The following is a 27,453-nucleotide window of genomic DNA, read 5'->3' as shown; positions in this document are numbered from 1 at the left end:
AGCTCTAGTTTTCAAGTCCAATGAGCAGAGTTGGATAATAATAACAGTAGAATAATAAAAACTAGAGAAGAGTGGGAGAAAGAGGAGGTGAAGGCATGATGGATGGGCTGCCACAGGGTCAGTCAGTGCTGCTTGCTCCTGGGACTGCATCCCCTTAAAAGTGGGGACACCATCCTCCTGCCCTCCATTTGACCACCTTGGGTGCTTGGTACAGCCCACATTGTCACCCCATACCCTGAGCAACATTCAGGGAAGGTGGCCAAACAGCTGTGGCTGCAGGTGGGTGGTACCTGCATACATCTCAGGCAGGTTCAGCCTCCCTTAGCAGCAGCACTGGAGTTTGGCTTGAAACTGGGTGGCAGGGACACAGCTCTCCCCATGGATCTGTGTGTGAAGCAGCCCTTAACACAGACCCTTTAACTTGCCAGTGTTTGGGATTTCCTTTTTTAATTTGAAAGGGGTTTGATGACCCCATCACCTTCAGAAAACTGAAGTCCTTGTCTAGGTTGATAAAGGACACAGCAATGAACCCACTGGTTGCTGCTTCACTGCCTGCTCTTAGCAAAGATTAAATTTGCCTTAAATTTGGTTCAGGCTACTCCTCCTCCTCCTGCAGCCTTAAGTTCTGGTGTTCATCATCTTCTCCCTGCTGGAGCAGGAGGTGCTGCCAGGCCTGCAGACCATGCCAAGCAGGGCTGATGCTTCTGGAGCCCGTGGCAGGGGAAGGAGCAGGAGGCAGCCTGAGCTGGAGGTGGAAGCAGTCTGAAGCACCCTCAGTGGATGGGAAATGTCACCCCTCTTGCTCTGCATGCCTCACCTCCAAGCTGAGAAACTGGGACACGACAGCATGAGCCCACACCTTTCTTCAGAAGTTGAATTTGGTAGAAGGTGCTGGTTTGGGACTGTTCTCAGTAGAGGAGTCTGAGCTCAGGATCCCTCTAAAGCCTGAACTGTCCTGGTGTGTGGCAGGCAGCTGGTTCACCAATCCCACGTTGCCAGTGCATGGAGGAGCACTGGGAAAGCCAGTCCAGGCTGTGGGACTGTCTAAAAATGCCCTGAATCTGAGCTCTCTTGTACCCAAAATGTGTATCTATGTATCTTATATCCTGTATGCATCTATACAAGGTGTAAAAGTGAGTGGAGCACTCACAGAGCTGCCATGGGCACAGAAAAGTCAGAGGACAATAACCCCATGAGTTTATTACTGCTGTTACCTTTGGCAGGTGCTGGATTAAGTTCAAAGTTCTCCTTCCCATGATAAAGCAGGATAACTCTGATGGGGCAGCCTCTCCCATGGGAGATAGGAGCTCCAGAGGCACCTCTGTGCTCCTCAGAAACCCCTGGGATAGCCCTTGGATTCTCTTGAATTCAAAACCACATCAGCAGGTTGAAAGCTGATGTCTTTATGGCCCTTATCTCTGCCCTAGCCTGCCCTGTGCCATCCAGGCATCATTCTGTGGGGCAATAAAGCACTCAGGGAAAGTGCCACACCTTGTTTGCAGAGCTTAGGGTTAGAAAAAGTGAACTTTTCCTTCCAAAACAGAAGCTGATTGCAACTCCAAGATAAATGAATGGCAGAAGGGAGAAGGTTATAAAGGCAACACCCCTGGCTCCATCCCTGTCCCCATCACCCCCCTTCTCTTTGCTGTCTTTATTTGCCAGTACAGGAACCAGCCTTAAACCATGGAGCAAAGCATCCAGCCAGGTTCCTCTCCATCCCAAGGGCACAGAGCCCATCCCTGAGTGCTTGTCCCTCCATTTGCAGGAGCTGATGGCTTTGGGGGCACCCAGGAACTCTGTGAGCCTGTGGAAGGGAAGGGCTGGGATGGAACAAAAAGCAGATCTTCCTCTTTTCCCACTGAAATTTCCTTTAGCAGTCAGAGGAAGGTTGGGTGTTTTCTGTCTTCCCTTTTTTTTTCCTCTTGGGGGAGTGATTGTTTATCAGTTACAGTGTCAAAATGTTCCAGATCTTATTTATGTTCCTTTAGCGTGACCTGTTTCTAAATTTACTCGCCTTGTGCAGTCATGTGATGGGACAATGGGGTGTTTGGGTAAACTGGGACTGGAAATACCTTCCTGGGCCATGTGATGGGTGCTGCAACCAGAGGAGCTCCAGGGGGAACAGCTGAGCTGGGCCAACTCCAGCAAAGGGCACATTTTCAGTCCTTTCCACCCTGCTTCCAGGGCATAAAAACTGTTTTCTACCTCAAACAACCCCTGCTTTGAGAGCACTTTTCTGCTTGATTTAAACACTCTGGGGATGGCTGGGCTTTGCCCATGTCCCATTGCCAAGGCTGCATTTGGTGCTCTCCAAGGTGCAGCATGCCAAGCTCCCAGGTGGTGGAGAGACCCTTGGGCTGAAGCCAGCATGCAAATCCCATGGGATTTGTTTGCTGTAGCAGCTTCCTGGTTCTGTGCTGGCTGTTCTGCTGTGCCCTCATCCTTTGTCATCATTTGGTGGCACATGAGACCAGGCAGGCACGTGATGGGAGGAATGTGCATTGGACTTTGTTTGGCCAGGCTCTCTCCTTCCCCAAATCCCTTGGTGCTTCTACAAGGAGACTGGTTAACTTGGGTTTGGCCTGGGACACTTCCAGGCTTTTCAGACAGTGCTGGAAAGGTATGACAGTACACCAAGTCTGTCCAGGGCTTTTTTCCAGTGTTTTGGTTTGTTTTCTTAACACCTAGAAATGCCCATCTGCAAAGGGAGCAGAGGAGGCAGCTGTCTTGGAGAGCTGGTATGGGAGTACCTCTGTAGTGCTGTCATTGGTGTCACCAAAAGGATGGGGGAAAATTGAAGAAGAGATAGGAAAATAAAAACATTGCTGGTTGAGGGCTGAACAACACAGCTTATGCTGGGATTTAGGTCTCTGGCCATTCAGACCATGGAAAGAGGAAGAGGTGTATTTGATTTTTCAGAAAATATTGGGGAATTTATTGAGCAGTGGCCTCCCCAGGGGAGAAGGAGATGAGCTGTAAGTGCAGAGCAGCAGTCCCAGGAGCAGAGCCAGGGCATGGGCTGTCACTCTGTCCTGTCCTGCTGCCACTGCCAAGGGAGGGGTGGCTCTGGTGTTGGCCTCGTGCCAAAAGAAGCAATCCAGGTGGATGGGAAGTGGGGTGGTGATGCAGCTGGAATAGTGGGAGAGCTTTGTTGCTCTTTTGTTCAAGGCAGGTGGGTGCTTCCAGCAGCAGCTGCGTGGAGCTGAGGTGCAGGGGAGGAGGCAGTTCTGTCCCCTGCTTTGGCAGTAAAGTTGAGACCTCTGTCAGCCTTGACTGGAGGAGGTGTTTGGACTGCAAGTGAAGACCCTGCTCACCTCTCTTCTTTCTTTTTTCCTAGTCATGGGACATCTTTTTTCGCAATGCCAACGCTGGAGCTGCTCCAGGCACTGCCTACCAAAGCCCCCCACCACTGACCACCAGCCTCTCCACCCTGTCCCAAGCCCAGTCCCTGGTTCAGGCACAGCCTAACGTGGATAAACTGGTGGAGGACCATCTTGCAGTGCAGTCTCTCATCAGGGCATATCAGGTAAGGGGACTTTGTGCTGAGGAGGGTCACGTCCTTTGCAGAGGGGCTTGCAGGGGCTGAGGTGGGCTGGAGTTACTGTGCATGGTGCACATGTTTGCATGGAGAGCATGCAGGATAGGAGCTGGGCTGCCTCCTTAGGAATAGGAGCAGCTGATCTGCTGGGACAGAAGCTCAGCTGATGCTTTGCTGGACAATAGGAAGATTAAAGCTATTGTCATCCAAACAGGGTGCAGGGAGGGGGAGGTCTTGTCCACACTGGGTGGTTTGCTGCTGTCTGGAATGCTGCCCCAGTGCCGTGGGCTCCTGCCATCCTGCTTCCTCCTGGAACTTCCGAGGAATGGAATGTCTCTGCAGTTAACTTGTTTTAATGACTAATCTGTGTTGTTGCTTCCAGGTCAGGGGTCACCACATTGCAAAGCTTGATCCTCTCGGCATTAGTTGTGTAAATTTTGATGATGCGCCAGTAACTGTTTCTCCAAACGTCGGTGAGAATTACTCTGCAAATTAATTCTAATGTAATTTAACTTTTTTACCCCTCCCCTCTTTTGTTTTTCTCTCCCTTTCGGTTCCTGCTCTCCTTTCCATTCCTGATGCATTTCATAGATTCGAGGGCATCATGTAGCACAACTCGATCCACTGGGCATCTTGGATGCAGATCTGGACTCCTCCCTTCCAGCCGATATTGTCACATCCACAGACAAACTGGGTGAGGGCTTTGAGAGCAGTTGGTGCTGCATTGCTTGAGCTCCCCTCTCTTTCACAGCTTCGTAGGTAGATTGCTTCACAGGCCAGGGGTCTGAAGTTTCCTTAGTAATGATCACTAAAATTGTAGTTGCTGGTAGCAGCAGCAGTGCAGTGCTGCCATCCTCCTGCTGCCACTCCAGTGCTCACCTCATGTTTCTTCAACCAGTGCCAATCAGTGTTATCACTGATCTTGCTCACCCAGAAGGGCTGGAAGCAATTGCATCTTCTAGAAATGCAAAGCAGAGAGGTTTTTTGTTGGTGAGAGCTGGAGTCTGTTCTCTCAGCTCCTCTTGCTGCCCTTGGGGACCCTCAGAGCTGGGGGTGAATGTACTGGGTTCATCTCTGCAGGGCTGAGGCTGCCCTCCTGAACTTCCAGCTTGTCACAGCATCTGTAAAATCTTTAATTGTCCAAGACAGAGCTGTGAGTCCCTCCTGGTGATCATAACAAGGAAGCTTTGGGATGCATTCCTGTCCCAGTAGAGAGGTGGAAATTCCAGTGCGTTTGAGTGAGAGCTGCACGAGTGTTGTACAGAAGTGTGTGTGGTTCCCAGGACTTGAAACCCTGATCTGAAAGTGCTTAAACCCAGCACCTCTCCATGTGCTTTAGAGCTGATTTCTGTAGTTTGCTACCATTCTCCTAGCCAGGATGAGGTTGCTGGACTCTGTCACCTCCCTGGTGCTTCCCAGGGTGGTTCCCTGGCACTCCGAGTGCTCCAGAGGCATGCTCATGCTCCTAACGTAGAGTAGAGCAGCAGTGATGATTACTAACCTTGCCAATCAACACAGCACGGTGCATGTGAACCTCCTTGATTCCTTATTCATCTGCCAGCACAGGGACACCAGCCCTGGACCTGCTGGACCTTCGGACAGCATTACATGTACCAGGAGCCATAGGGAAGGGAGTAGGTTTTGGTTGGACCAGTTCACTGGATGATGAGGAAATTGCTTCATCCTATAGTCTGGACTCTGACATGCTTCTCTGGAAGACCAACCCTTGGATGAAACCTCAGGAGCCATCCAGCTCCAGCTAGGAGTATGTCCTGTCCTGAGATTTTTTGATGGCAAGAGGTTTGGAGATGATGGCTGTGAACCCAGCTGTGGGAGAAGGCACACTCATAGTGCTCATAGTCAGCATTGTGAGGAAGGCAGGAAGACTTTTTAGGTGAATTTAAAGCCACTCACCATGTCTGGGTAGTGGAGAGGATGAGGAAAGGCTTTTCCATCTCAGGGTTTTTGGCCTCTGCTGTGGGCACTACAGTTCTGCAGAAGAGTAGGAGAGGAGAGCCCTGAAGCTTTATGCCTGGTGGATTTGTATCCCTTTTGAGAGTAGAGCAGGGTCTGGGTGAAACCCAGAGCAAGTCAGCTGTGAGTGGTGGCAGTGGCAGCTTTCCCTCAGCAGGAAAGGGAGCCTGGTGTGGGGAGCAGAGTTACTGTGCTGCTCAGGAAGTCCTAAACTCACAGAGTGGTCTGGGTTGGAATGGAGCTTAGGAGGGCAGCTGGTCTAACCACACTGCCACAGGCAGGGACACCTTCCACCAGACCAGGTTGCTCCAAGCCCTGTCCAACCTGTCCTTGAACATTTCCAGGAATGGGGCATCCACAGCTACTCTGGGAAGCCTGTGCTAGGGCCTCACCACCCTCACAGGGAAGAATTTCTTCTTTATGTCCAATCACTGACATGCCCTTAGTCGGTGTGCAACCCTTGTCCCTGGTCCTGGCACTGCAGACCCTGGCAAAAAGACTCTCTGCTCCTTTCCCATAAGTCCCTTTATAGACTGAAAGGTCACAGCAGGATCTCCTGGGGCTTTCTGTCCTCCAAACTTGACACTTCTAGCTTTCCCAGCCTATTTCCATAGCAGAGGGGCTTTTGCTTTGAAGGAATGTGTAGCACTTGACAGGGTGGTTAATAACAGGAGTGGTTTTGAAGCTTGGAAACAATATTGTTTCTTCTTTCTGAGCAGCAGAGTCCTTTAAAGGTCAGCTTTTGTGGTGTGATCACAGTTGCCAACAGTTTGTGGCAGTGCTGTGATTCAAATTTCTGATCTCAGAAATTGATCCTTCTCCATTGCCTTTTGTTTAGCAACTGGTTTGGCTCTGGTTTGAAAGCTCTCTTTGGATTAAGCAGTGCCATCTTTGGGGAAAATGTCAGAGGCAGAAAACCTGCCCAGGGCTACTCAATCTGAGGAGTGGTGGGGCTGGAGCCACCCAATTCTCCTTTCTCTTGTCTTTTCTATTAAAAAAAATAAAAAGTAGAAATCTCATCCTGGTCTTCCACTGCAGCTGGTCTGGCATGGTAAGTGTGTAAAACAAGGACAGGATGACTACAGGAACTCAGTATGACCTTGGAAATAGAAAGCAAGAAAGAAAGAAAGAAATAGTACCTTAGCACACTGAAATCTGGGTGGTGTATGGAAGGCTGTGTGTGTCTAAGTCTCTGTCTGTCTGTCTTTCTCCCCGTGGAAGGCAGCTGCCAAGGGGAATTGATGGAAATCCTCCTCCAGCTCAGGAAGAGCCAGGCGAGCCCCTGCAGGGACCTGGGCTTCAGGTGCTCCCACCTTCCTTTTCCCCTCTTTGGGGAAGTGCCTGATTTTCCCTGCTGACCCAAATGACCAGTGTTTCCAAGGCCTTTTCGTAACCTAGGTGAGATTGAGGCACTTGGGTCTCCTAACCTAGCTGGGCAGGCAGCTCTGGTGCTGCATGCTTGCCCACTGTTGCAGTGTGCTGGCACTCCCAGCTGCACCAAGCATGCTCCAGAGAGGCAGCTGTGCATGCCTGCTGTGCTGCCATCTTCACTGTCTTCCTCATGAGCTTCTTGTCAACACCCCAGTCCTCCTCCTCCTCTGTGCAAAGGCAGCACCTTGACCTTGAAATCCTCCCAGCAGCAGGAGCAGAGCAAACCCCTGGAGCAGGTGTTGGTGGGAGGCAGCTCCCAGCTTCTGCACAGGGATGCAGCTTGGCAGGATGCTTTTGGTCGTGGCAGATGAAGATGCCAGGCCACCCTCTCTCCCATCAAAGTGCAAGAGGAGATCTCAAACCATGCAGCTCTACTACTCCCCAGTGTCTGATGGCCCCTTCCCCTCCTGCTCCTCCCTCCTCTCATCAGACTTGCCACCAGGATTCCTCTTCTGCCTAGTGCATAGTCATCCTCCATCCCTGCCCTTTTGCCTCTGATGGATTTTGCCTGTATTTTAAATACTGTATTTTTTTTGACTTGTGCTTTCCGTGACTAGTTTTCACAGTTTCAGATTTTTTTACTAACTTTGACTGCATCTCTCTGTCTTCTCCCTTTCTGCATCCCCCTCCCTGCCCTCCCCAGACCTCGCAGTGTTCAAGGAGCGGCTGAGAGTGTTAACAGTAGGAGGTATGCAATTAATGAGCCCTTAACCCTCTGGAGTGCAGGACTCTCTTTGAATAGGTTATTCTGGGCATGAACTGAGCTGGTAAAGTGGATCCCTCCCATCTCCCACCACTCCTGAGTTTTGTGACGTGTTTTATTTTTAATTTCTACTCAAAGTCTTGATGTAGGTGTGTGGTTAGTGACACTTTGCCTTGTATGAATCTCAGTTTGAGCCTTGCTGGCCTTTTCTATACTGTGTTTGCATGCCTGGCTTGCTAGAGTACATGTTTTGTTGTGAATATTAATTTTACAAGGCCTCAATCTCCCTCATTGGTTCAAGACTCCTAAAAATCCAAGCTGTCTTCTGCTGGTTTTGTCACAGGGAAAATTTGGCAGCTCGTCCCTTGTCTTCCTCCATCTGATGGTGTTGCTGCCTATAAATACTGAGTGTTGTCAGAGCTGTCAGGCTGCAGCCAAGAAGAAGCAGCAAAGATGCTTAGATGTCCTAAAACTCCTTGTAAAATCTGATACTCCCCAAAGAGTGCCAGAGTGTCTTCAAAGCATCACAGCAGAACAAGCCAAAGCCCTGTGCTGCAGGTCTGCAAGCTTCAGCAAGTCACTGAGGATTCCCTGAAGCCCTTCAGCAGGCAGTTTGTGTGGGATTTCTGTTTGAATGGGAACCAAAGAGAAGCCCCAGAGACATGGGGCTGACCCCTCAACTCCTGTCTGGCTCATTGTTCCTAGGCATAGCTCTGGAGCAGAGCTGCTGGGGCCTGGCTTCCTTCCCTCTCCTGGGTCTCTAGTGTCCCAGGAGCAGAGGGGATGAACAGCAGTGGCAGCCAGGAATGTGTTCCAGTTCCTGGATTGCCCCTCAAGGCTGCCATGACCAGCCCTGCCATCATGGACTCACAGGCTGGCTTGGGCTGGAAGGAGCCTTTCATACTGCCCAGTCCACTAGACCAGGTTGCTCTAAGGCTGGATTGAGCACTTCCAGGGCTGGGCTGTCTACAGCTCACTGTCCATCCCTGACCAGACAGCAAGGGGTAGACTTTTAACATGAAGCTCAAGGAAGGGGCCAGTTTTTGCCTCCCATTCCCCTTAGGAAGGGGGGTTACACTGCCCTGCCATGCTTAGATGGCGTTCCCCATCCCCTCTCTAAAGGAACAGCTCCTCTAAAAGCTCCCTCTCTAAAATTTGGGCTCCTGGGCTGGTCTGGAGGGAGCTGGGAGGAGTAGTGGTATGTGCTCCTGCCCTGGGGTTAGGAAACACCTTGGGACCAGGCCTTGTTGGGAGTGCAGGAGGTGTGAGCAGGAGCCTGAAACAGGTGCCAGGGCTGTGGACTGACTCCTTCATCCAAGCTCCTGCTTCAGAAGGGTCATGAGACTCTCCAGTTCCTGGACCTGCTTCTGCCTTTCTGCATTGGTTTAGCGAGGTCAGCACTGTCCCTCCTCCTCTGTGCCTCAGTTTCCCCAGAGAAAACCATGAGCTTCAGCAGGTAGTGAGGCACCTCTGATGGCTTTGGGTTACAGTGGGGCTCACCTGCAGCCCTAAATCCCAGCCTCCAGCTCTTGAGGCCTGCTTGGCCCCTCTCCAGGCCCAGCTCAGCTCCCCATAGCATGAGGAGGAGCTGCCTCCAAGTCATCAGCTGCCAGCACCAGAGGGTGCAGGTTTGCTCAGCAGAGCTAGGCAAAATCTCTAATTAAAAAGCTGTTGATTGGGGTGAAAGGGTACCTGGGCAGCCGAACCCCTGAGTGGCTGCTGGCCACCCTGCTCCCGGGCTGAGCTATTCAGGAGAGTCCATCAGAGCCCTGTTGCCTTTTCTCTTTCTTGTTTCTCTGTCTCTCCCTCCTTGGGGGTTTGTCTGTTTGGTTGTGTCTCTTTTAACTGTTTCCTTCTCTGCATTGACTCTCCATTTTTAATTCCCACCACGTGCCGACACCTCTGATGTGCTCGGTGACTCCTCAATTCCTGTTTCTTTTCTCTCCCTTTTGTTATAATTTGTTGCGTGGTTTTTGTGTTCTTGGGGCTCCAAACTCCCTGACTCACCCTGGATTTTAATTGCCCATTTCCATGCATATACATTGGTTTGTGGTTCATTTCCTGCGGTGCCTTCCGTAATAACTCATTGTTCTGTGCTTAATGTCTTTTTGTTTAATTATGGCTTGGTTTTTATCCATATAAACCTCCTTCATGCTTATTATTTTTTTATGCTGCTTTTTTTTTTGTCCCTTCCCCACTTCTCCCAAACGTACCTGGTCCCTGTGTGACGGTATCCACGTCCCTCTTCCTTCCTTCTTTCTCTTGCTTCTCCCACCCATGACAAATCCTGCAGGCTTTTATGGTCTGGATGAATCTGACCTGGACAAAGTTTTCCACTTGCCCACGACCACTTTCATCGGCGGAAATGAATCAGCTCTTCCACTCCGGGAAATCATCCGTCGGCTGGAGGTGAGGAGGGCAGGGCTCTCACCACATCTGGGTGCAGCCAGGGGCAGGGGAAGGGACTTTCCTTATCTTTGGAAAGTCCTGGGTCAACCTGCACTTTTTAAGATTTTCACTTTGGGAACTGCTTCTCAGCACTCTCCCCACTCACAAGAGTCACCTCGAGTAACCTGCTCGGCTCTGATTGTCTCCAGCTTTTGCTGCATTGCAGCAGTGCACTTGCTTTGCCCAAGGTGGAGCAAGCCCCAGGCAGCTGGATATTGCCTTTTTTGAAACCTCTCCAGCTATGCTTTCCAGTTTGAAGCAGCAGCTGGTACTTGCAGAGCACAGGAGTGGGCTGGAGGCCAGTGATCCCCTCTTCAGGCACTGCAGCAGTGTTGCTGTCCTGCATGGGCGTCCATCAGAGGGTCTTGGTGCAGGTTTGAGACCCCTGGGGCTTCCAACTCGTACAGGCAGTTCCCCTTTTCTGCCAAATTTCATCCCCTCCCGTGCTTGGACTGATCTCAAGCAGCTCTCAGGCACGCTGCAGGCTGCTCAGATGGTCTCTGCTGAGACTAGTTGACCTTGGAAGAAGCAAAACTCTGCCAACATCTTAGCCCATCTGCAGGAATGGGCTCCTCATTGTGGGAGGAGCTTCTTCTGATTCTCCCCTGCCCTGTGATGTGGGATTTTGGACTGCTCACAGGTGATGCCATGAAGAGGGAAAATCTCTCCTCTGAGGTGAATGTAAAGGATTTGAGGGACTGATTGTGGGCCCCTCAGAGAAGGGGAATTAAACAGCTTGATGCTGGGTCGTGTGCACAGTCCAAGCTGGCCTGCAGCATCCTGGAACATGTCGTGCCACATCCCTTTTCCTGGGAATACAACTCAAACAAGGCTCCTAAGGTGGGGCTGTTGCAGGGCTGGCAGCTGGGTTCCCCCAGGACCCCCCTCCAGCTCCAGGCATGAGGGTCCATGTCTCTGCTGGCATGGAAGGGCTCCTTGGCTGAAAGGGGAAATGAAGAGCCCTGTGATCCAGTGGAGTACTTTGGGGGTTTGAGGTGCTGAAGCCCTGGTGCTGTTGCCTGATGGCTCCTCATTTCCCCTGGGAGCAGATGGCATACTGCCAGCACATCGGCGTGGAGTTCATGTTCATCAACGACCTGGAGCAGTGCCAGTGGATCCGGCAGAAGTTTGAGACCCCAGGCATCATGCAGTTCACCAACGAAGAGAAGCGCACGCTGCTGGCCCGGCTGGTCCGCTCCACCAGGTACCCTGGGGGCTTCACCCTCTCCTCACCTTCCCCAGGAGCTTTGCTCCCAGCCAGAGGGATGCAGTCACCAGCTGAGTCACATCTTGACATCATCTGTCGCCGTCAGCTTAATGAGCAGGTTGATGCCACTGTCTGGCAGGCTCTGGTGCTGGCAAACAGCCTGAAATGTTGATGATCCTGAAAGGAAAGGTCTAAAAATGAGGATTAAGCGCAGCATGGTGTTGGAGTGGGGGGGGAAATGGCCAGCTGAGCTCTGTGGGAAGACACTGAAGTGACTGTTGAGCACTGCATGGTGCCAGCTAGAGCATCAGGCAGTGCTGTGGCTCCCTTGGTGCAGTCACTGTCCCTTCTCTGCTTTCTGCCCTCATTGATCCCTCCCTGCCTTTGCCTCCTAGGTTTGAGGAGTTCCTCCACAGGAAATGGTCTTCAGAGAAGCGTTTTGGTCTGGAGGGATGCGAAGTGCTGATCCCAGCCTTAAAGACCATTATTGATAAGTCAAGTGAGAAGGGAGTGGATTATGTGATCATGGGAATGCCCCACAGGTAACCTTGCCTCTAGCCATGCTGCTGCCTGCTGTGGGTAGAAGGTGGGAGGATGCTGCTGGGGGTTGGTACTGGGGGGCACACTGGTTTCTGCCATCACCAAATTGACCTTGGTTGGTGATGAATCTCAGCTGGAGAGGTCAGGCCTTAGCTGCTCTCTGCTTATCAGGATTTTTCCAGCTTCTTTGTAAATTCATCTGGAGGGGGGTGGTGGCTTGAGGTCACAGCTGGAATCCCAGCACCCACCCACTCTGGGGCATCTCAGCAAGTATGTAGGATGTGGTGTTGGCCAAACCATCCCTGTGCTGAGGGATCTTCAGACTCCTCCTGGGAAGTCCCCGTGTCTGGGTGACCCCACAGCCATCTGAGGAGGTGTGGCCTGTGGCAGTGGGGGTTGTAGATCACCATCAGCACTCAGTGGCTGTCAGCAGTGGCCTTGCTTTTGCAGGGGACGCCTGAATGTTCTTGCCAACGTGATCAGGAAAGAGCTGGAGCAGATCTTCTGCCAGTTTGACTCCAAGCTGGAGGCTGCTGATGAGGTGAGCTGCTCTCCTGCCTACAGCAGGCTGCTGCTGCCTGTCCCTGGGCAGTCCCCCAGGGCTGTGGCTGGATTGTGCCACTTCTGGTGTCACTCAGTGGCACCAGTGTTGCACGGATTTCCCTGGTGCAAGCACACCTGGGTGATGGGAGCCTTTGTAGAGGTGCCAGTGCTGGTCTGGCCCTGCCTGTCCTGGGGGTGGCATGTGTCATTGTCTCCAGCACAAACCTGGCTGCTGGCAGCTCTCCAGGGTGGTTGCTGAGAGGTGACCAGGAGCAGAAGTTTATTTGTTCCCCTGGTCCCCAGGGCTTCTAAAGCAGCTCCAAAAGCAGCTCTGTCTCTGCAATAAACTCATGCTCCAAAGCATCAGCATCATAAGCTGGCATGATTTAGCTTTTGGGAAGCTGGGCTGGGCTGGTTTGATCCTGCCATGACCTTCAGTGGGATTTCAAGGTGAGAAAGCAGCAGCCTGGGGCCTCGAGGTGCCCTGGCAGGCTACCTGGCCAAATACTGGGCATGGTGCCATGGATGGCCATGCTGCTGCAGTGTGGGTAGAGTTCAGGCAAGCATTACCTGTTATTCAGGGTCTTTGCCCAACCCACCACACTTGCTTCCTCCCCCACACCTTCAGCTGTGTTTGGATGGGCTGGGTGCATGTCTGAAGTTGGTGGTGGTTTGGCTTTCCTGGGTGCCAGTTCAGCTCCTGAGTGAGTGCCTGCTGTGCTGTGGCAGTGCCTCCAAAAAATGCCCCCCTCTTCCACCCTTGGGGTCAACACTCCTGTGGCTCCTTCCACGCCCCAAAAGCCACTCCTGCTCCTGGGGTGACTCTCTTGTCCCCTCCACCAGGGCTCTGGTGACGTGAAGTACCACCTGGGAATGTACCACCGGCGGATTAACCGCGTCACCGACAGGAACATCACCCTCTCCTTGGTGGCAAATCCTTCCCACTTGGAAGCAGCTGATCCTGTTGTGCAAGGCAAGACTAAGGCAGAGCAGTTTTACTGTGGGGACACGGAGGGGAAGAAGGTGAGTGCTGCTCAGGTGTGTGTAGTGGCCTAGGCTGGATGGATTTTGGTGGAGATAGCAGACAAGTTACTTCACTTTCCCACCAGCCTTTCTGTATGATGTGCCCCTTCCCCTGCTGTCACCCTGACTTTGCTCCCCCAGCCTTCCCTTTTGTTTTTGGAGATAACTTTGGGAGGGGCTTGCCCACCCTAGGCTCCTTTTGCTGCTTTCTTAATCTCTGAACTGAGCTGGGCTGTGGGCACAGCAAATGCACAAGCCCTGACTGGAAAACAGGGAATGAGGGGAACCCCAAGGCAATCCAAGCACCACACCTTGGAGGGCTTGGCAGCAGGATCTCAATGTGACTAGGGATAACCATTCCTGGGACTGGGAAAGCTGGAACTGACAACAGAAGGCAGTTCTCCACACCTCGGGGAAGGGGCTGTGGGGAGCTGTGTGCTGTGTGATTCACTGCAGACCTGTCTCCAATCCCAAGAAGTGGAAGAGTGAGATCCAAAGTGCTTCCCTCCCTCCTACACCCCAAGGGCTGGATATAAATAGAGTGATCCTGTCCTCGCCTGGCAGGCGGTGTCCTTAGCCAGCCCCTGGGATGGTGACAAAATAACATCAGTGGCTCTGGAGCTCCTGGGCCCTCTGCTGCCCCCGGGGCTTCTGGGCTGAAAGTGTGAAGAGCAGGGTTTCTTCTCTTCTTCCTCCAGTGAGAAAAAGGTTTTGCTTTGGGGTGTATGTATTTGGGAATGGGACTTGCTGCCCAGCTGGGGCATACTGGGTGTTGTTTTGCTGTCTGCTCAGGGTGCCCCAAGTGTGCTGCCCTTGCTGTGAGGGGGGCTGGTGGCCACAGTCTGCCCAGTGGTGTGTCAGCCATGGCTGACTCCCCTCCCATCCCCTGGGAAAGCACTGCATGTGTTGATGAGCTGCTCTATGTCCTTTCTGGGATGCTGAAAGCTCCCCGTGGGGAGGAGAGCTGGGCCCTTTCCTGCTGGTGCAATGTTCTCTGTCCTTGATGACCACCACGGCTTCCCCTCTCGCAGGTGATGTCCATCCTCCTGCATGGAGATGCTGCATTTGCAGGGCAGGGCATTGTGTACGAGACATTTCACCTGAGCGACCTTCCCTCCTACACCACCCACGGCACTGTCCACGTTGTGGTCAACAACCAGGTGAGGAGCAGGTACCCTCTGCCTGTGGCTCCCTGGGGCAGGGAGCCAGCAGCAGCTGTTTCCCTGCCAGTGTTTGTGGCAGGAGCCCTAACCTGGGGTCAGCAGGGGGCACTTCTCATCCAGCTGCTCAACAGCAGCAGCTTTTGAGCCCAGTCTGGTGCAGAGGTGACACAACCTGATGCTCAGTGTGTGAGATCTGACAGGGCCAATCCTGTCTACGGAAACCAGAGGCATTTCACTGGGACCAGCCTGTCCCCCACAGCTGCAGCGGGTATCAGGATGTGCCACTGTGTCCAGACACAGGAGACAGGCAGGTTATGCATCCACAGCCCAGCTGCAGCAGCTGAAACAGCATGGACACTTCCCTGGGACAGCAAAGCGCAGCTGCCTCACGCTGAGCCAGCTGTGCTGTCAGTGTCCAAAAAGGAGCTGCCTAGCCACGCTGCATCCCAAATGCATTGGTAACACCGTGCCTGTCCTGTGTGCCCCCACTGCAGATTGGCTTCACGACCGACCCGCGGATGGCGCGCTCCTCGCCGTACCCGACCGACGTGGCCCGCGTGGTCAACGCGCCCATCTTCCACGTCAACGCCGACGACCCCGAGGCCGTCGTCTACGTCTGCAACGTGGCAGCAGAGTGGCGAAGCACCTTCCACAAGGACGTGGTGGTGGATTTGGTAAGGGATGTGGGGCTGGGACTCTGCCCAGGGGTGTGCTTGGGTCCCTCCTGGGCTTGTTAGGACCCTCCCTCACATGATCCAGGCAGCTCCCGAGTGCTTTTGGAGTGGTAGGTGACAAGCAGGCATCTTCTCTTTCCTGGCAGGTTTGTTACAGGCGCAACGGGCACAATGAGATGGATGAACCTATGTTCACACAGCCCCTGATGTACAAGCAGATCCGGAAACAGAAGCCAGTGTTGCAGAAATATGCAGAGCTGCTGATTTCCCAGGGGGTGGTAAATCAGCCAGAGTATGAGGTACTGTCTGTGGGGCCTGAAAGGGGAAAACTGCTGGTGGCATCTCCAGGGAAAATTACTTACGTGGTTCAGACCTGGCTGTGAACCATATGCAGGGCCCACATGGGCCTACGCCTGAAAGGGGAAAACTGCTGGTGGCATCTCCAGGGAAAACTACTTATGTGGTTCAGACCTGGCTGTGAACCCATATGCAGGGCCCACATGGGCCTACAAGAAGTTCTTGTGCTTGCAACCTAAAGGTGGCAGAGCTGTGCTGGGGTTGGGTGTGCGCTGCAGACCTGGCAGTGATGGAGTTCAGAGCCAAGGTTCGTCCTTGAACTGTGCCAGCTCTGCACAGTGCAGGAACATCTAGTTCAAGGATCACCCTGTGACCAGTGTGGAGCAGGCCACTGCAGCACAGGCTCAGGGTTGCTGTGAGGGTTGCTGTGCCCACGGGTATCTGGGGCAGATCCTGTCCTGGTTCTGCTGCTTGGGCAGCTCACGAGGCAGAGGTTCTGCCAGCTCTGCCTGCCCTGGCACCACCTTTCAGCACCAGTAGGGTTGGACATAAGATGTCAGCTGTGAGCATAGCAGAGCTATGCCCTGGGGCACAGGGGTCGCAGCTGTGGCTGTGCTCTCTGAGGCTGGACTGTATAGCTTTGGGACTTCCTGTGGTGGGGACTGCCCTCCAGCACTCTTGCAAGCTTACCAAGGTCCTCAGGCTCAACACCCTCGTTTGGAGATCTCCCATTAATGTTTTTCTGCCTCTTGGTTCTGCCTTTCAGGAGGAAATTGCCAAGTATGATAAGATTTGTGAGGAAGCCCATGCCAGATCCAAGGATGAGAAGATCTTGCACATCAAGCACTGGCTGGACTCACCTTGGCCAGGTAAGGCACTAGCAGCGATTTGGAGGCCACAGCAAGGCACCCAGCCTCTGTAGATCCATGGCAGAGATCTTCTAGTAAGTCACCACACAGGGGAAGTTAGTGGTGCTCTTCCTGTTCCTGGTGTCCCTGCCTTTTCTTGAGGGTGTCCATGACCTGAGGTCTTCTCACGGATCTGGCACATCTCCTGCAGCATGGTGTTTCTCTTCTGACAGGTTTCTTCACTTTGGATGGGCAGCCCCGGAGCATGACCTGCCCTTCCACTGGCCTCAACGAAGAGGACCTGACACACATTGGCCAAGTGGCCAGCTCGGTGCCAGTGGAGGATTTCACTATCCATGGAGGTAGGAGCTTGTGAAAGCTGGGCCAGACTGGGCATCATTTGTTCCAGAGAGATGTGAGATAGGGCTGGGATTTTTAAGGTTCTTTCTCACCCAGACTCTTACGAGAACTTGTTCACGAGGGAGCTGTGGGTAAGGGAAGTGAACCAAGGAACAGCTCTGCTTTGGAGCTGATCCTTCCCTGCAGTCCTGATTTCCTCATCCATGATTCATCCCTCCAGAAGAGCTGAATCCATTCCTCTGCCCGTGGCACTTGCAGTCTGTCAGTCCGTGGGCTGCTTGTGGAGCAAACCTGGTGTCACTGGAGCTCTGTCCCGTGCTGGCTGTGACCCAGCTCCTGTGCTCCTGTCCCGGCAGGTCTGAGCCGCATTCTGAAAACGCGCGGGGAGATGGTGAAGAACAGGACAGTGGACTGGGCCCTAGCAGAGTACATGGCATTTGGCTCCCTGCTCAAAGAGGGCATCCACATCCGCCTGAGCGGCCAGGACGTTGAGAGGGGGACATTTAGGTAAAGCCCTGATTTTGGAGGCTTTAAAGGCAATTCCAGCCCTTCTGGAAGGGATCCAAAGGCTGACGGTGAAGTTACTCTTCTCCCTTTTCCAGCCATCGCCACCATGTCCTGCATGATCAGAATGTGGACAAGAGGACCTGTATCCCCATGAACCACCTCTGGCCCAACCAGGCTCCCTACACTGTCTGCAACAGCTCCCTGTCAGAGTATGGTGTCTTGGGTGAGTGAGTAGGCCTGTGCTCACTGGCCAGGGTGAGGCTGCTCTGGAAGGGTAACCCAACCCTCTCACTGCTCTTCTGTTCCTCAGGATTTGAGCTGGGCTTTGCCATGGCCAGTCCCAATGCCCTGGTGCTCTGGGAAGCCCAGTTTGGGGATTTCCACAACACTGCTCAATGCATCATCGACCAGTTCATCTGCCCCGGGCAGGCCAAGTGGGTCAGGCAGAACGGCATTGTCCTGCTGCTTCCCCACGGCATGGAGGGCATGGTAAGGACTCCCTGGAGAGGTGGAACCCTGGACAGCAGGGTTCCTGACTTCAGGTTCTCGTGCTTGCCTTGGCCTGCAATGACCATCCCCCTTCTTGGTGTCCTCAGGGTCCCGAGCACTCCTCTGCCCGCCCAGAGCGATTCCTGCAGATGTGCAACGATGATCCCGATGTCTTCCCTGTGAGTGGTGGCCCCCATGGTGTGGTGCTCAGCCTGGCCCTCCTGTGCTCTGGATTGGGCTCGGTGGAGGGCAGAAACACCCGTGTGGGCTTAGCGCAGTGGGAACTGAAGGCAGGAAGCATGGCCAGAGGGTTTGGGGAAAGAGCCTGAACCTGGTGCCCAGGCTGCACCTCCACGGACCCTGGGGCCATGGCATAGTCCAAGGGAGAGGTGGCCCTGAAAGTGGCATTAGAGGGGGTTGCTGGCCACCCCCATGGCAGACTAAGGTGGAGGGCACAGCCCTGTTGCCTCTCCCAGATCTCTGTGGGTCTCTGTGTGCTCTGGAGAGTGAGGGAAGGGAGGGAGGACTGGGGATTACTCCTCTGCCTGCTGTGGAGCCACAAGGCCAAGAGGTACCTTGTGTTTCCTGAAATCCCCTGACCCGTGCTGGCCAAGGCAGAAGCTGGATGACTTTGACGTGCGTCAGCTCTATGAGTGCAACTGGATCGTCGTGAACTGCTCCACTCCAGCCAACTTCTTCCACGTCCTGCGGCGCCAGATCCTCCTGCCCTTCCGCAAACCGGTCAGTGCCAGCAGCTCCGTGCCCAGCTTGGTGCCCAGCAGGGCACTGTGTTCCTGCTGGGTGTTTCCCTGGACTGGGATTGGGCTGGGGGCAGCAGCTCCATGCCCAGCTTGGTGCCCAGGTGTTCCTGCTGGGTGTTTCCCTGGGCTGGGATCGGGCTGGGGGCAGTTTCTTCCTGCACCTCGGACCTGGGCAGTTGGCTGCTGCCTGGCCATGGTGCTCAGGACTGGCTTGGCACTTCATGTGCAGCTGCTGTCTCGTGTGGGCTGCAAGGGCTGTGACCCCTTCCCAAACTCCACAGAGAGGTCAGGGCTGTTAGAGCCAACTGCTACATAACCTCCTTCAGCCAGTTCCAGTCAGCTCCAGCCATGGGAGAGGCAGGTCCCTGGCAGCCCCTCCGCTTCTTCCCCAGGGGACATCCCAGCTGGGATGGTTGGTGCTGTCAGGAACGGGTGCCCAACCTGGCAGAGCACTGCAGCTGAGTGAGAAGCAAATCCCTGGCAGCTGCTCCCTTGCTGGGGCAGGATGGGCAGGGGAGGGCAGGCAGGTGGCTGCTCCAGCTCTGGCTTGCAGGGTAGGTGTTTCTGGCAGGGCTGACCACCTTGCTCTGCCTCTTCTCCCCCACTCCAGCTGATAATCTTCACTCCAAAGTCGCTGCTGCGCCACCCCGAAGCCCGCTCCAGCTTTGATGACATGCTGCCAGGTACGAGTAGCACGGAGCTGCCTGTGTTCCCCCCACACCACCCCGCAGGGTGAAGGGCAGGAGCCTGTGGCCTTGGGTAAAGTCTGCCTGGCAGCAGCCTCCCCACGCTGGAGGCTGGCCGAGTGAGGCCAGGGCCTTCTCCTTGGCACACCAGAACCTCACTGGGGCTGAGACTTGGCTCCGTGGTGCTTCCCCCATCAGCAGCCACTCGCGCTGGGATTTGGCAGCCCCGAGTGGCACGTGATGGTTTGCAGAGGGAGTTGTGCCTGTACCTGGGTCACCTGGCTCTGCCTCTCAGGCTCCTGGAAGGGGCTGGCGTGGGGTGTGGGTCTGTGAACTGCCGTGGCTCAGGGTGCTGCTCTCTTCCTTGGCAGGCACCCACTTCCTCCGTGTCATCCCTGACAGCGGCCCCGCAGCCCAGAACCCCGAGCAGGTGAAGCGGGTGCTGTTCTGCACTGGCAAGGTGTACTACGACCTGACCCGCGAGCGCAAGGCCCGGCAGATGGAGGCTGACGTGGCCATCACCAGGGTGGAGCAGGTGAGCAGGGTCCTGCCCTGCTGCCCTGGGGGTTCTGCAGCCCCTCAGACCCTGCCCCGTGTCTCCTGTGACACCACTCTGTGTCCCCCCGCAGCTCTCCCCGTTCCCCTTCGACCTCCTCCAGCGGGAAGCCGAGAAGTACCCGGCTGCCGAGCTGGTGTGGTGCCAGGAGGAGCACAAGAACCAGGGCTACTACGACTACGTCAAACCCCGGCTTCGCACCACCATCAACCGCGCCAAGCCTGTCTGGTGAGGACGCAGGGGGTGCCCGAGAGGCTGGGAGGGCACTGCTGGGCACACGCCCTTCTCATGGCACACCCTCTCCCTGGCAGGTACGCGGGGCGGGAGCCGGCAGCTGCCCCTGCCACTGGCAACAAGAAAACCCACCTGACAGAGCTGCAGCGGCTCCTCGACACGGCCTTCAACCTGGATGCCTTCAAGGACCTGGCCTGAGCGCCCGGCGCGGCGCAGCATGCTCCTCCGTCTGTCTGTCTGTCCGTCTGTCTGTCCTTCGCTCGCCTCCCCCCCCCACCCCTCAACTACAGATCTTGTCAACCCCACACTGGTGCCTGGAGTCGTGTCTGCCTCGCGCCAGGGTGGTTCCAGAGGGTCTGGTGGGTAAGAGCCATGGCCCCCAGACCCCTGCAATGTCTGTCTGCTCCCTGGGCTCCTCTCTGGGGGTGTCCCAGACCCCCCGCCCAAGGGTTCCAGACCCCAGGGGCTGCTCCCCACAGCTCCTCTGTGGGGGTGTCCAGCAGTGAGTCAGGCTCTTCCCAGTTCCTGTCGGTCTTGGATGGGCCCGGGCACAGCCACTGCCTCTTGGAGGAAGGAGATGGGGAGGAAGGAGGCAGGGCACCTGCAGGTCCCGAGGGCCCGGGCAGGTGTGACAGCGCTGTGCCCGTGTCTCAGCTTTGCCTGTCCTCGGGCAGCGTGTTCCCTCTGTGTCAGCACCATCCCCCAGGGACACACGGGGCTGGTGCTGGGGGCCGTGTCCTCTCATGGGGTCGAGGGAGGTGTGGGCACCCCCGAGCCCACCGCCTCCTCCCACGGGACGTCCTTGGGCAGCGGGGACGAGGGAGCAGCCCCACCTGGGTGCCCAGAGCCCACCGCCGCTCTCGGGTGCCGCGCAGGTCTGTCACCGCAGGAGGGTACGCGTGTCGCACCCGTCACACGCCGGGTCACACACGGTCCGTGCGCGCGCCCCGTGCTGGTGCCCGCGCGCCGGTGCCCCGGACGCGGGGGCGCGCACTCCCCGCTGCCCACACCCCTTACACGGGGGCGCGCACTCCCCGCTACGCTCACTTCTCACGCGGGGGCGCGCACTCCCCGCAGCCCGCACTCGGGGGCGCGCACTCCCCCGCAGCCCGGACCCTCCTTCGGCGCTCGGCTACCCGCGCCTGGCCGGGAGGGGGCGGGGCCTGCATACTGATGAGCGCGCGGCCCCATTGTGCGCGGCGGCGGCCCGGCCCCGCCCCCCCCCCGCTGGGGACACAGCCCCGGGGGGGCCGAGGGCGTTTGGGGGGCTGGCCGCGCCGGGGGCGGTGGGGGTGGTTGCCATGGCGATGGGGGGGCCCGGGCGCGGGGCCCGTGCCTGCGGTGCCGCCGGGGAAGGAGCGGAGGGGGCTGTCACCGCCGGCGGTTCCGCGGTGGCGGCTGCGGGAGCCGGGGCAGGCCCGCCGCGGGTGTTCCCCTCTCCGTGTCTTTGCTCGCGGCGACCCCGTCTCCGCCGCCCTCCCGCGGCGCCGGGAGGAACCGAAAGCGCCGGTGACCCCGCGGCCCCCCGCTGCCGGGCCCGGCTGGAAATACCCCGGGCAGCGGGGCGCAGTGCCGGCCCGGGCGCCGCGGCCCTTCCCCGGGAAGTCCCCGCGGTTGCAGCCGCGGGGCCGGAGCGGGGGCGGCCGGCGCCCCGTGCCCCCCGCGGGCCGGGCGCCCAGTGCCGGCCGCGGAGGCTGGGGGGTCGCGAAGCCTTCGGGCTGTCCCCCCCCGCCCCGGCCTCTCCGGGGGCGGCCGCCCCTCCTCACCCGCCGCTCCACTGCTTCCCGCAGCCCCGGTGACAGACGGTGCCGCCGTCCCGCAGTGCCCGCCGCGGCCTCGGAAGACCCAGCCCACACCCGCTGATGAGCTCCATGAACCCCATGAAACCCTCGCTGCCGCCTGCGCCCCACGGGTGGGCGCCGGGGCAGCGTCCCTCCATCCACCCATCCATCCATCCATCCATCCATCCATCCATCCATCCATCCATCCATCCATCCACCCATCCATCCATCCATCCGTCCGTCCCTCCCTCCATCCATCCCTCCCTCCATCCATCCTTCTATCCATGCATCCATCCCCCTGTCTGTCCCTCCATCCCTTCCATTCTTCGTCTCTCTGTTTCCTCAACCCCTCCATCCCTCCGTCCCTCCATCCCTCTGTCCTTCATCTTCATTAATTTGTTTTTCTTTCTAGTGATGGTTCATTTGCATACGAGGCTGTTCCTTGGCAACCGAGCACCAATCAGCCGCCGGGATCCCTCTCCGTGGTAACCACTGTCTGGGGTGTCAGCAACCCCTCCCAGAGCCAGGTACCAGCAGCACCCCCGCCCCAGGCATCCCCCGCGCCTGGATGCCGCTGCCCCTGCCTGACCCCCTGCCTCCCACCGCGCCCTGCAGGTTTTTGGCAGCCCCATGGGCCCTGGGGGAAGCAGCTCCAGCACGCCACTGCTGCCTGGCATGGCAGGCACCAGCTCGGGCATGAGCTCACCGCCGTTCCTGCCACAGCAGCCCTTTGCTGAGGGGGCACCGGGGAAGGGCTATGTGCAGCCGAGTGTCTATGGGCGCAACACCTACCCCAGCACGCCGGGCTTTGCTGCCAGGTAAGGCCAGCCCTGTGCTTGGTGGCCTGGCACGTGCCCTGCTGCAGGGCCACTGCATTCCCCTTTTTGCTTCTCTGTTCTCCAGCTACAACGGTGGCCCGAGTGGCCCCGGAGGGATGGGGCTCCCCTCGCACGCCGGCCGCGCCACTGCTGATTTCACCCAGGCAGCAGCAGCTGCTGCTGTGGCTGCTGCTGCTGCCACAGCCACGGCCACGGCCACGGCGACGGTGGCAGCACTGCAGGAGAAACAGAGCCAGGAGCTGAGCCAGTACGGTGCGGTAAGAGCCTGGCTGTGGCAGAACTGGGGAGCTGACAGCCCCCCTGGCCTTCTGTGACCCTTCTCTCTTCCTTGCTGCAGATGGGCACAGGGCAGTCTTTCAGCAGCCAGTTCCTGCCCCATGCTGGACCCCGTGGCCCCAACAGCATGAGCCCAGCTGGCATGGCAGGTGTTGTGGCCCCCTCTGGTGTCTCCCCTGTGAGCATGAGCCCAGTGCGGGCGCCCGGGACTGGCCCCCTCTATGGTGGGCAGCGAGTGCCTCAGCACACGTACCCTGGACCTCCCCAGAGCCAGCAGCTGCCCCGCCAGGGCCTCAAGCGGGCATACTCCAATGAGGTGAGTGCTGGTTTGGGGAATGCTGTGGCGTATGGCGACCCCTTTTCCCGCTGGTGCTGACTCCCTGGCCCCACAGGGGTACCCAACGCAGCAGTACCTCCAGGGCGGGCAGTACGCTGCAGCTGGTGCCCAGTATGCCCCCAGCGCCCCCCAGTCCTCCGCTCCGTCCCCCTCATACCCTGGCCACAGGCTGCAGCAGAGCGTGGGCCAGTACCTCTCCGCTTCAGGCAGTGCTGGACCCTATTACAAGGTACCACAGGGGAACGTGGGCAAAGGGTGGAGGTCTGGGTGTCCACCATGCCCCGGTGCCAGCCCCTGGAGACCCTCCTCCTCCCGTAGCCAGCTGACCAGTTCAATGGGCAGAGCGCCAGCTTCGGCACCTACAGCCAGGCAGCCATCAATGGGGTGAGTCTGGCAGCGGGCGGGGTGGGGCTCTGCTGGCCGGGCTGGACGCTGAGGGCACATGCTGCCTCTACAGCCGGGCCGGTCACTGCCGGGGTACCCCAGCTCGCCGCTGGCCGGGAACCCCACGCCGCCCATGACACCAGGCAGTGGCATCCCCGCCTACGCGTCGCCCGGTCAGGATGTCAAGTCGCCCTTCCTGGCCGACATGAAGCCCAGCGTTGCCCCCGTGCACCCGTCCCCTTCAGGTAGGTGTCCCTGGTGCGGGTGAGGGGGGCACTTCATGGTGATCGCCCCCGTGCCTCGAGCAGCACGGGGTAGGCTTTGCTTCTGACAGCTCCGTGGCCTTTGCACCTTTAAACGGAGGGTGGGAGGGAATTCAGGGAAGAGGGAGTGATTGCTGCCGGGGTCTGGGGGCTGCTCGAGCCGGGGGTGGGCTGCCTGCGACTAGGGGGAGGGGCTTGCTAAAAGGGTGTGGCCTCAGGGGCGGGGCTTTATCAGGAGCGCTGGTTTGGTCGGGGGGCTTCTGCTTTTCGGGATCGGGAGGGGCTTGGGCAGGGTGTGGTGTCCTGGAGCGAGTGGGAGGAATCTGCGGTGGGTGGGCTTCCTCCACAGGGGTGGGGCCCCTTTGGGTGGGAAGAGCCTCCTGCATTGCACAGGGGGTTTGCGGGTGGGCAGGGTCGCGCTGTGGAGGGTGGGCTCCCTGCAAGCTGGGTCCCTGTGTGGCTGGGGCATGGCCAGGGTGCGGGGGTAAGGTGTCAGGTTTCCCTGATGGTGGCATCCCACAGGGCCAGCCCCCGGCGAGGAGCTGCGACTGACCTTCCCGGTGCGGGACGGCGTGGTGTTGGAGCCCTTCCGCCTGCAGCACAACCTGGCCGTCAGCAACCACGTCTTCCAGCTCCGTGACTCTGTCTACAAGACCCTCATGATGAGGTGGGGATGCTGCGGGGACACCTTTTGTAGTGTCACACGGCGCTGTCCTGTGTGGCGGTGCGAAGCGTGGCTTGGCACAGCTGCACGCGCCGTGGTTCAGCATGCTGTCATGGGGTTTGGCACGTCGTGTCACAGCGTGGTGCTGTGGGGCACAGCTTGGCATGGCACAGCATGGTGGCGTGGCCTGGCACAGTGCTGTGCTGCTGTTGGGGTTTGTCACGGTGCTGTGTGGCTCAGTGTAACATGGAATGGCTCTGCGTGGCTTGGAGCAGCACGGTGTGGTGACACGTGGTGCTCACGTGTGGACACACGCCCTGCCTGTCCCCAGGCCTGACCTGGAGCTGCAGTTCAAGTGCTACCACCACGAGGACCGGCAGATGAACACCAACTGGCCGGCCTCCGTGCAGGTGAGCGTCAACGCCACGCCGCTCACCATCGAGCGCGGTGACAACAAGACCTCCCACAAGCCACTCTACCTGAAGCACGTCTGCCAGCCCGGCAGGAACACTATCCAGATCACTGTCACCGCCTGCTGCTGTGTGAGTCACCGGGAGGGTACCGGGAGAGGGAGGGTGCTGGCTGGGGCCGCAGCTCAGCCTCCCGTCTCCCCACAGTCCCACCTGTTCGTCCTGCAGCTGGTGCACCGGCCCTCGGTGCGCTCCGTGCTGCAGGGGCTCATCAAGAAGCGCCTGCTCCCCGCCGAGCACTGCATCACCAAAAGTGAGCGAGCACCTGGGCGTTAGGGGGATGCACTGTGGCAGGGAGGCCACAGCAGGATGGGGGCGATGGTGCAGTGTTGCCCAGGTGCCACCACGGTGCCACCCCCATCCCAGGGTGCTGGTTCTGACCCTTGGTGCCCCTCGCCCCCACCTTCCCAGTCAAGCGTAACTTCAGCAGCGGGACCATCCCGGGGACACCAGGGCCCAATGGCGAGGATGGCGTGGAGCAGACGGCCATCAAAGTGTCCCTCAAGTGTCCTATCACCTTCCGGAGGATCCAGCTTCCAGCCAGGGGTCACGACTGCCGGCACATACAGGTGGGGCGTGGTGCTGACAGGGTGCTGGGGGTATCCCCCACTTTCTGTCCTGCCTCCTCCATCTCAGCTACTGCTCTCCCCACAGTGCTTTGACCTGGAGTCATACCTGCAGCTCAACTGCGAGAGGGGGACGTGGCGGTGTCCTGTCTGCAAGTGAGTGGGGTCTGCAGTGGGGCCATGCCCTGCTGTCCCTGCCTGCAGGGCACGGGTGTGTGTTTCACTACCTGTGGGGATGTATTTCCTGCCCTGGGAGAGGAGTACTTCTTGCCTTAGGGGGAGGATCCTGTCTGGTGGGGGTTCCCTTACCTCATTCTGTTCCCACTCTGCCTGCAGTAAGACAGCCCTGCTGGAGGGGCTGGAGGTTGACCAGTACATGCTGGGCATCCTGATCTACATCCAGAAGTAAGTGCCTTCCCTTTGGCTGGTCCTGTGCCCCCGCTGGGGGGCTGTGCAGCCAGCGCCCCCAGCCTCACCTCCCCTGTGCTCCTGCTGCCCCCAGTTCAGAGCATGAGGAGATCACCATCGACCCGACCTGCAGCTGGAAACCCGTCCCTGTCAAACCCGACGTCCACATCAAGGAGGAGCCGGAGGGGCCGGCGCTGAAGCGCTGCCGGACGCTCAGCCCTGCACACATGGTGCTGCCCAACATCATGGAGATGATTGCGGCCCTGGGGCCTGGCTCTGTTCCCTTCCCGGCGTTGTCACAACCTCCAGCGGGGGCTGCCACCGACTACGGCACCCCGGGTACGGGGGGGACCCATGGGGGACAGGACTGAACCCCATCCCTGCGTGTGTGTCCCCCAATTGCCCCATTTCCTCTCACAGGTTCCAGCTTTCTGGGTCCTGGGGGCTTCCCAGAGCCTTTTGCTGCCCCTGGTGTCCCCGGCCCCTCAACGCTGAGTGACTTCACACCAGGCCCCTCCTCCATCTCCTACCAGCCCAACATCCCAGGCAGCCTTCTGGCCCCTGAGAAGCCTCCTGTGCCCCCTCTGCCTGCACAGGTCAGCTGGGCTATAGGTGGAGGGACTCCCCCCAAGCCCTCCCGTCTCACTGTGGGGGTCCCGGGAGAGGATCTCACAGCTATGCTCTTTCCCCCCCACTCCCCAGCTTCCCCCGCCGGGACGAATGGAGCCGTCGCACCCCGTGGTGCAGCCGGGGCTGCACAACCCTCCCTCGGGCAGCCACCCGCGGAGCGCGGTGCTGCGGCCGCCCCTGGCACCCCCAGCCCACGCTGCCGACCTCGTCTTCCCCCCCGCGCCCGGCATGGCCGCGGCGGGCGACGGCTCCGAGGCTGCTGCCCTCGACGTGAGTACTCGGGGGGGTGGACGAGGGTCCTGCTGCTGGCTCGGCGCCCCAGCTGCCGCAGGGGGGTGGGCAGAAGCTGCGGGGAGCCGATCATCACACGCTGCCGCCCCCAGCTGCTGCCCGAGCTGACGAATCCTGACGAGCTGCTCTCCTACCTGGGGCCCCCCGACCTCCCCAGCAGCAGCAACGATGACCTCCTGTCTCTCTTCGAGAATAACTGAGCCATCCTCGCCCCCACTCCGGGGCTGGGGGGCAGCACTGTGTGCCCCTGCCCGCTGCAGAGCTGGGACCCCCCCCGCAGCGGGGGGCTTTCTCAAAGGGCTGCGATGGGACAGAGGGGCTGAGCCCCCCCAGAAGCACAAGGCTGTACATAGTGTAGAAACACTACTGCTCCCCCGAGACTCCCCATATTTAAAGGCAAGTGCGTCACTGCGGGGCTGCCCGTGCCCCCCTATCAATGTGCAAATGCTGCTGCCCCTTGTACCGCACGGGTGTGGTGCGGGGCGCGGAGCTCAGCTCCCACGGCCCCGCGCCCAGCTGCCCTGTACGTCCCCGATGGCTATTAAAGGATCCTTCTGCAGGG

At 57.9% G+C, this 27,453-nt stretch overlaps 2 protein-coding genes across 12 annotated transcripts in view; both read left to right on the top strand.

Annotated features, from left to right (window-relative positions):
- The window catches only part of OGDH (oxoglutarate dehydrogenase), a 24,715-nt gene extending 4,428 nt beyond the window's left edge, over positions 1–20,287 (top strand). For 3 of the 8 annotated variants that reach the window (XM_039715960.1, XM_039715951.1, XM_039715968.1), the window contains exons 3-24: positions 3,338–3,526; positions 4,130–4,232; positions 7,587–7,631; positions 9,940–10,055; positions 11,144–11,298; positions 11,697–11,843; positions 12,292–12,382; positions 13,228–13,407; positions 14,439–14,567; positions 15,065–15,244; positions 15,391–15,543; positions 16,308–16,410; positions 16,623–16,751; positions 17,106–17,256; positions 17,352–17,479; positions 17,567–17,745; positions 17,853–17,924; positions 18,364–18,486; positions 19,117–19,189; positions 19,564–19,727; positions 19,822–19,976; positions 20,060–20,287. In XM_039715960.1, coding sequence (XP_039571894.1) covers positions 3,338–3,526; positions 4,130–4,232; positions 7,587–7,631; positions 9,940–10,055; positions 11,144–11,298; positions 11,697–11,843; positions 12,292–12,382; positions 13,228–13,407; positions 14,439–14,567; positions 15,065–15,244; positions 15,391–15,543; positions 16,308–16,410; positions 16,623–16,751; positions 17,106–17,256; positions 17,352–17,479; positions 17,567–17,745; positions 17,853–17,924; positions 18,364–18,486; positions 19,117–19,189; positions 19,564–19,727; positions 19,822–19,976; positions 20,060–20,180 — 2,886 coding nt within the window. In that variant the 3' untranslated portion in view covers positions 20,181–20,287. Of the gene's footprint in view, positions 1–3,337; positions 3,527–3,920; positions 4,012–4,129; positions 4,233–7,586; positions 7,632–9,939; positions 10,056–11,143; positions 11,299–11,696; positions 11,844–12,291; positions 12,383–13,227; positions 13,408–14,438; positions 14,568–15,064; positions 15,245–15,390; positions 15,544–16,307; positions 16,411–16,622; positions 16,752–17,105; positions 17,257–17,351; positions 17,480–17,566; positions 17,746–17,852; positions 17,925–18,363; positions 18,487–19,116; positions 19,190–19,563; positions 19,728–19,821; positions 19,977–20,059 lie in introns of all 8 variants that reach the window. The other 5 variants (XM_039715979.1, XM_039715989.1, XM_039716008.1 and 2 more) reach the window with 3 other exon arrangements.
- ZMIZ2 (zinc finger MIZ-type containing 2) lies at positions 20,177–27,453 on the top strand. Of its 4 annotated transcripts, none has more exons than XM_039716042.1 (18): positions 20,177–20,345; positions 22,176–22,290; positions 22,379–22,581; positions 22,667–22,859; positions 22,940–23,194; positions 23,271–23,444; positions 23,534–23,599; positions 23,673–23,844; positions 24,385–24,529; positions 24,858–25,068; positions 25,144–25,249; positions 25,408–25,565; positions 25,651–25,718; positions 25,899–25,967; positions 26,065–26,309; positions 26,424–26,566; positions 26,673–26,870; positions 26,984–27,453. In XM_039716042.1, the coding sequence occupies exons 1-18, from the start codon at positions 20,200–20,202 to the stop codon at positions 27,089–27,091; spliced, it is 2,775 nt and encodes a 924-aa protein (XP_039571976.1). In that variant the 5' UTR covers positions 20,177–20,199; the 3' UTR covers positions 27,092–27,453. The 4 variants fall into 4 exon arrangements, with proteins under 4 accessions (XP_039571976.1, XP_039571969.1, XP_039571994.1 ...); XM_039716035.1 differs by having other exon boundaries at positions 26,391–26,566; XM_039716052.1 differs by lacking the exon at positions 20,177–20,345 and adding an exon at positions 21,607–21,894 and having other exon boundaries at positions 26,391–26,566.

Source organism: Passer montanus, unplaced genomic scaffold, assembly GCF_014805655.1.
Source record: "Passer montanus isolate IOZ18808 unplaced genomic scaffold, ASM1480565v1 scaffold101, whole genome shotgun sequence".
Classification (NCBI taxonomy): domain Eukaryota; kingdom Metazoa; phylum Chordata; class Aves; order Passeriformes; family Passeridae; genus Passer; species Passer montanus.
This window is presented reverse-complemented; position numbering and strand designations above follow the sequence as displayed.

What these genes read in the sequence shown, in the direction of transcription:
- ZMIZ2 (XM_039716035.1), top strand. Translation starts at nt 20,200, where the DNA reads ATGCTCCTCCGTCTGTCTGTCTGTCCGTCTGTCTGTCCTTCGCTCGCC. An exon ending in AGCTGAGCCAGTACGGTGCG is followed by an intron (nt 22,860 to 22,939) that starts GTAAGAGCCTGG and finishes TCCTTGCTGCAG; the next exon opens with ATGGGCACAGGGCAGTCTTT. An exon ending in GTGCTGGACCCTATTACAAG is followed by an intron (nt 23,445 to 23,533) that starts GTACCACAGGGG and finishes CTCCTCCCGTAG; the next exon opens with CCAGCTGACCAGTTCAATGG.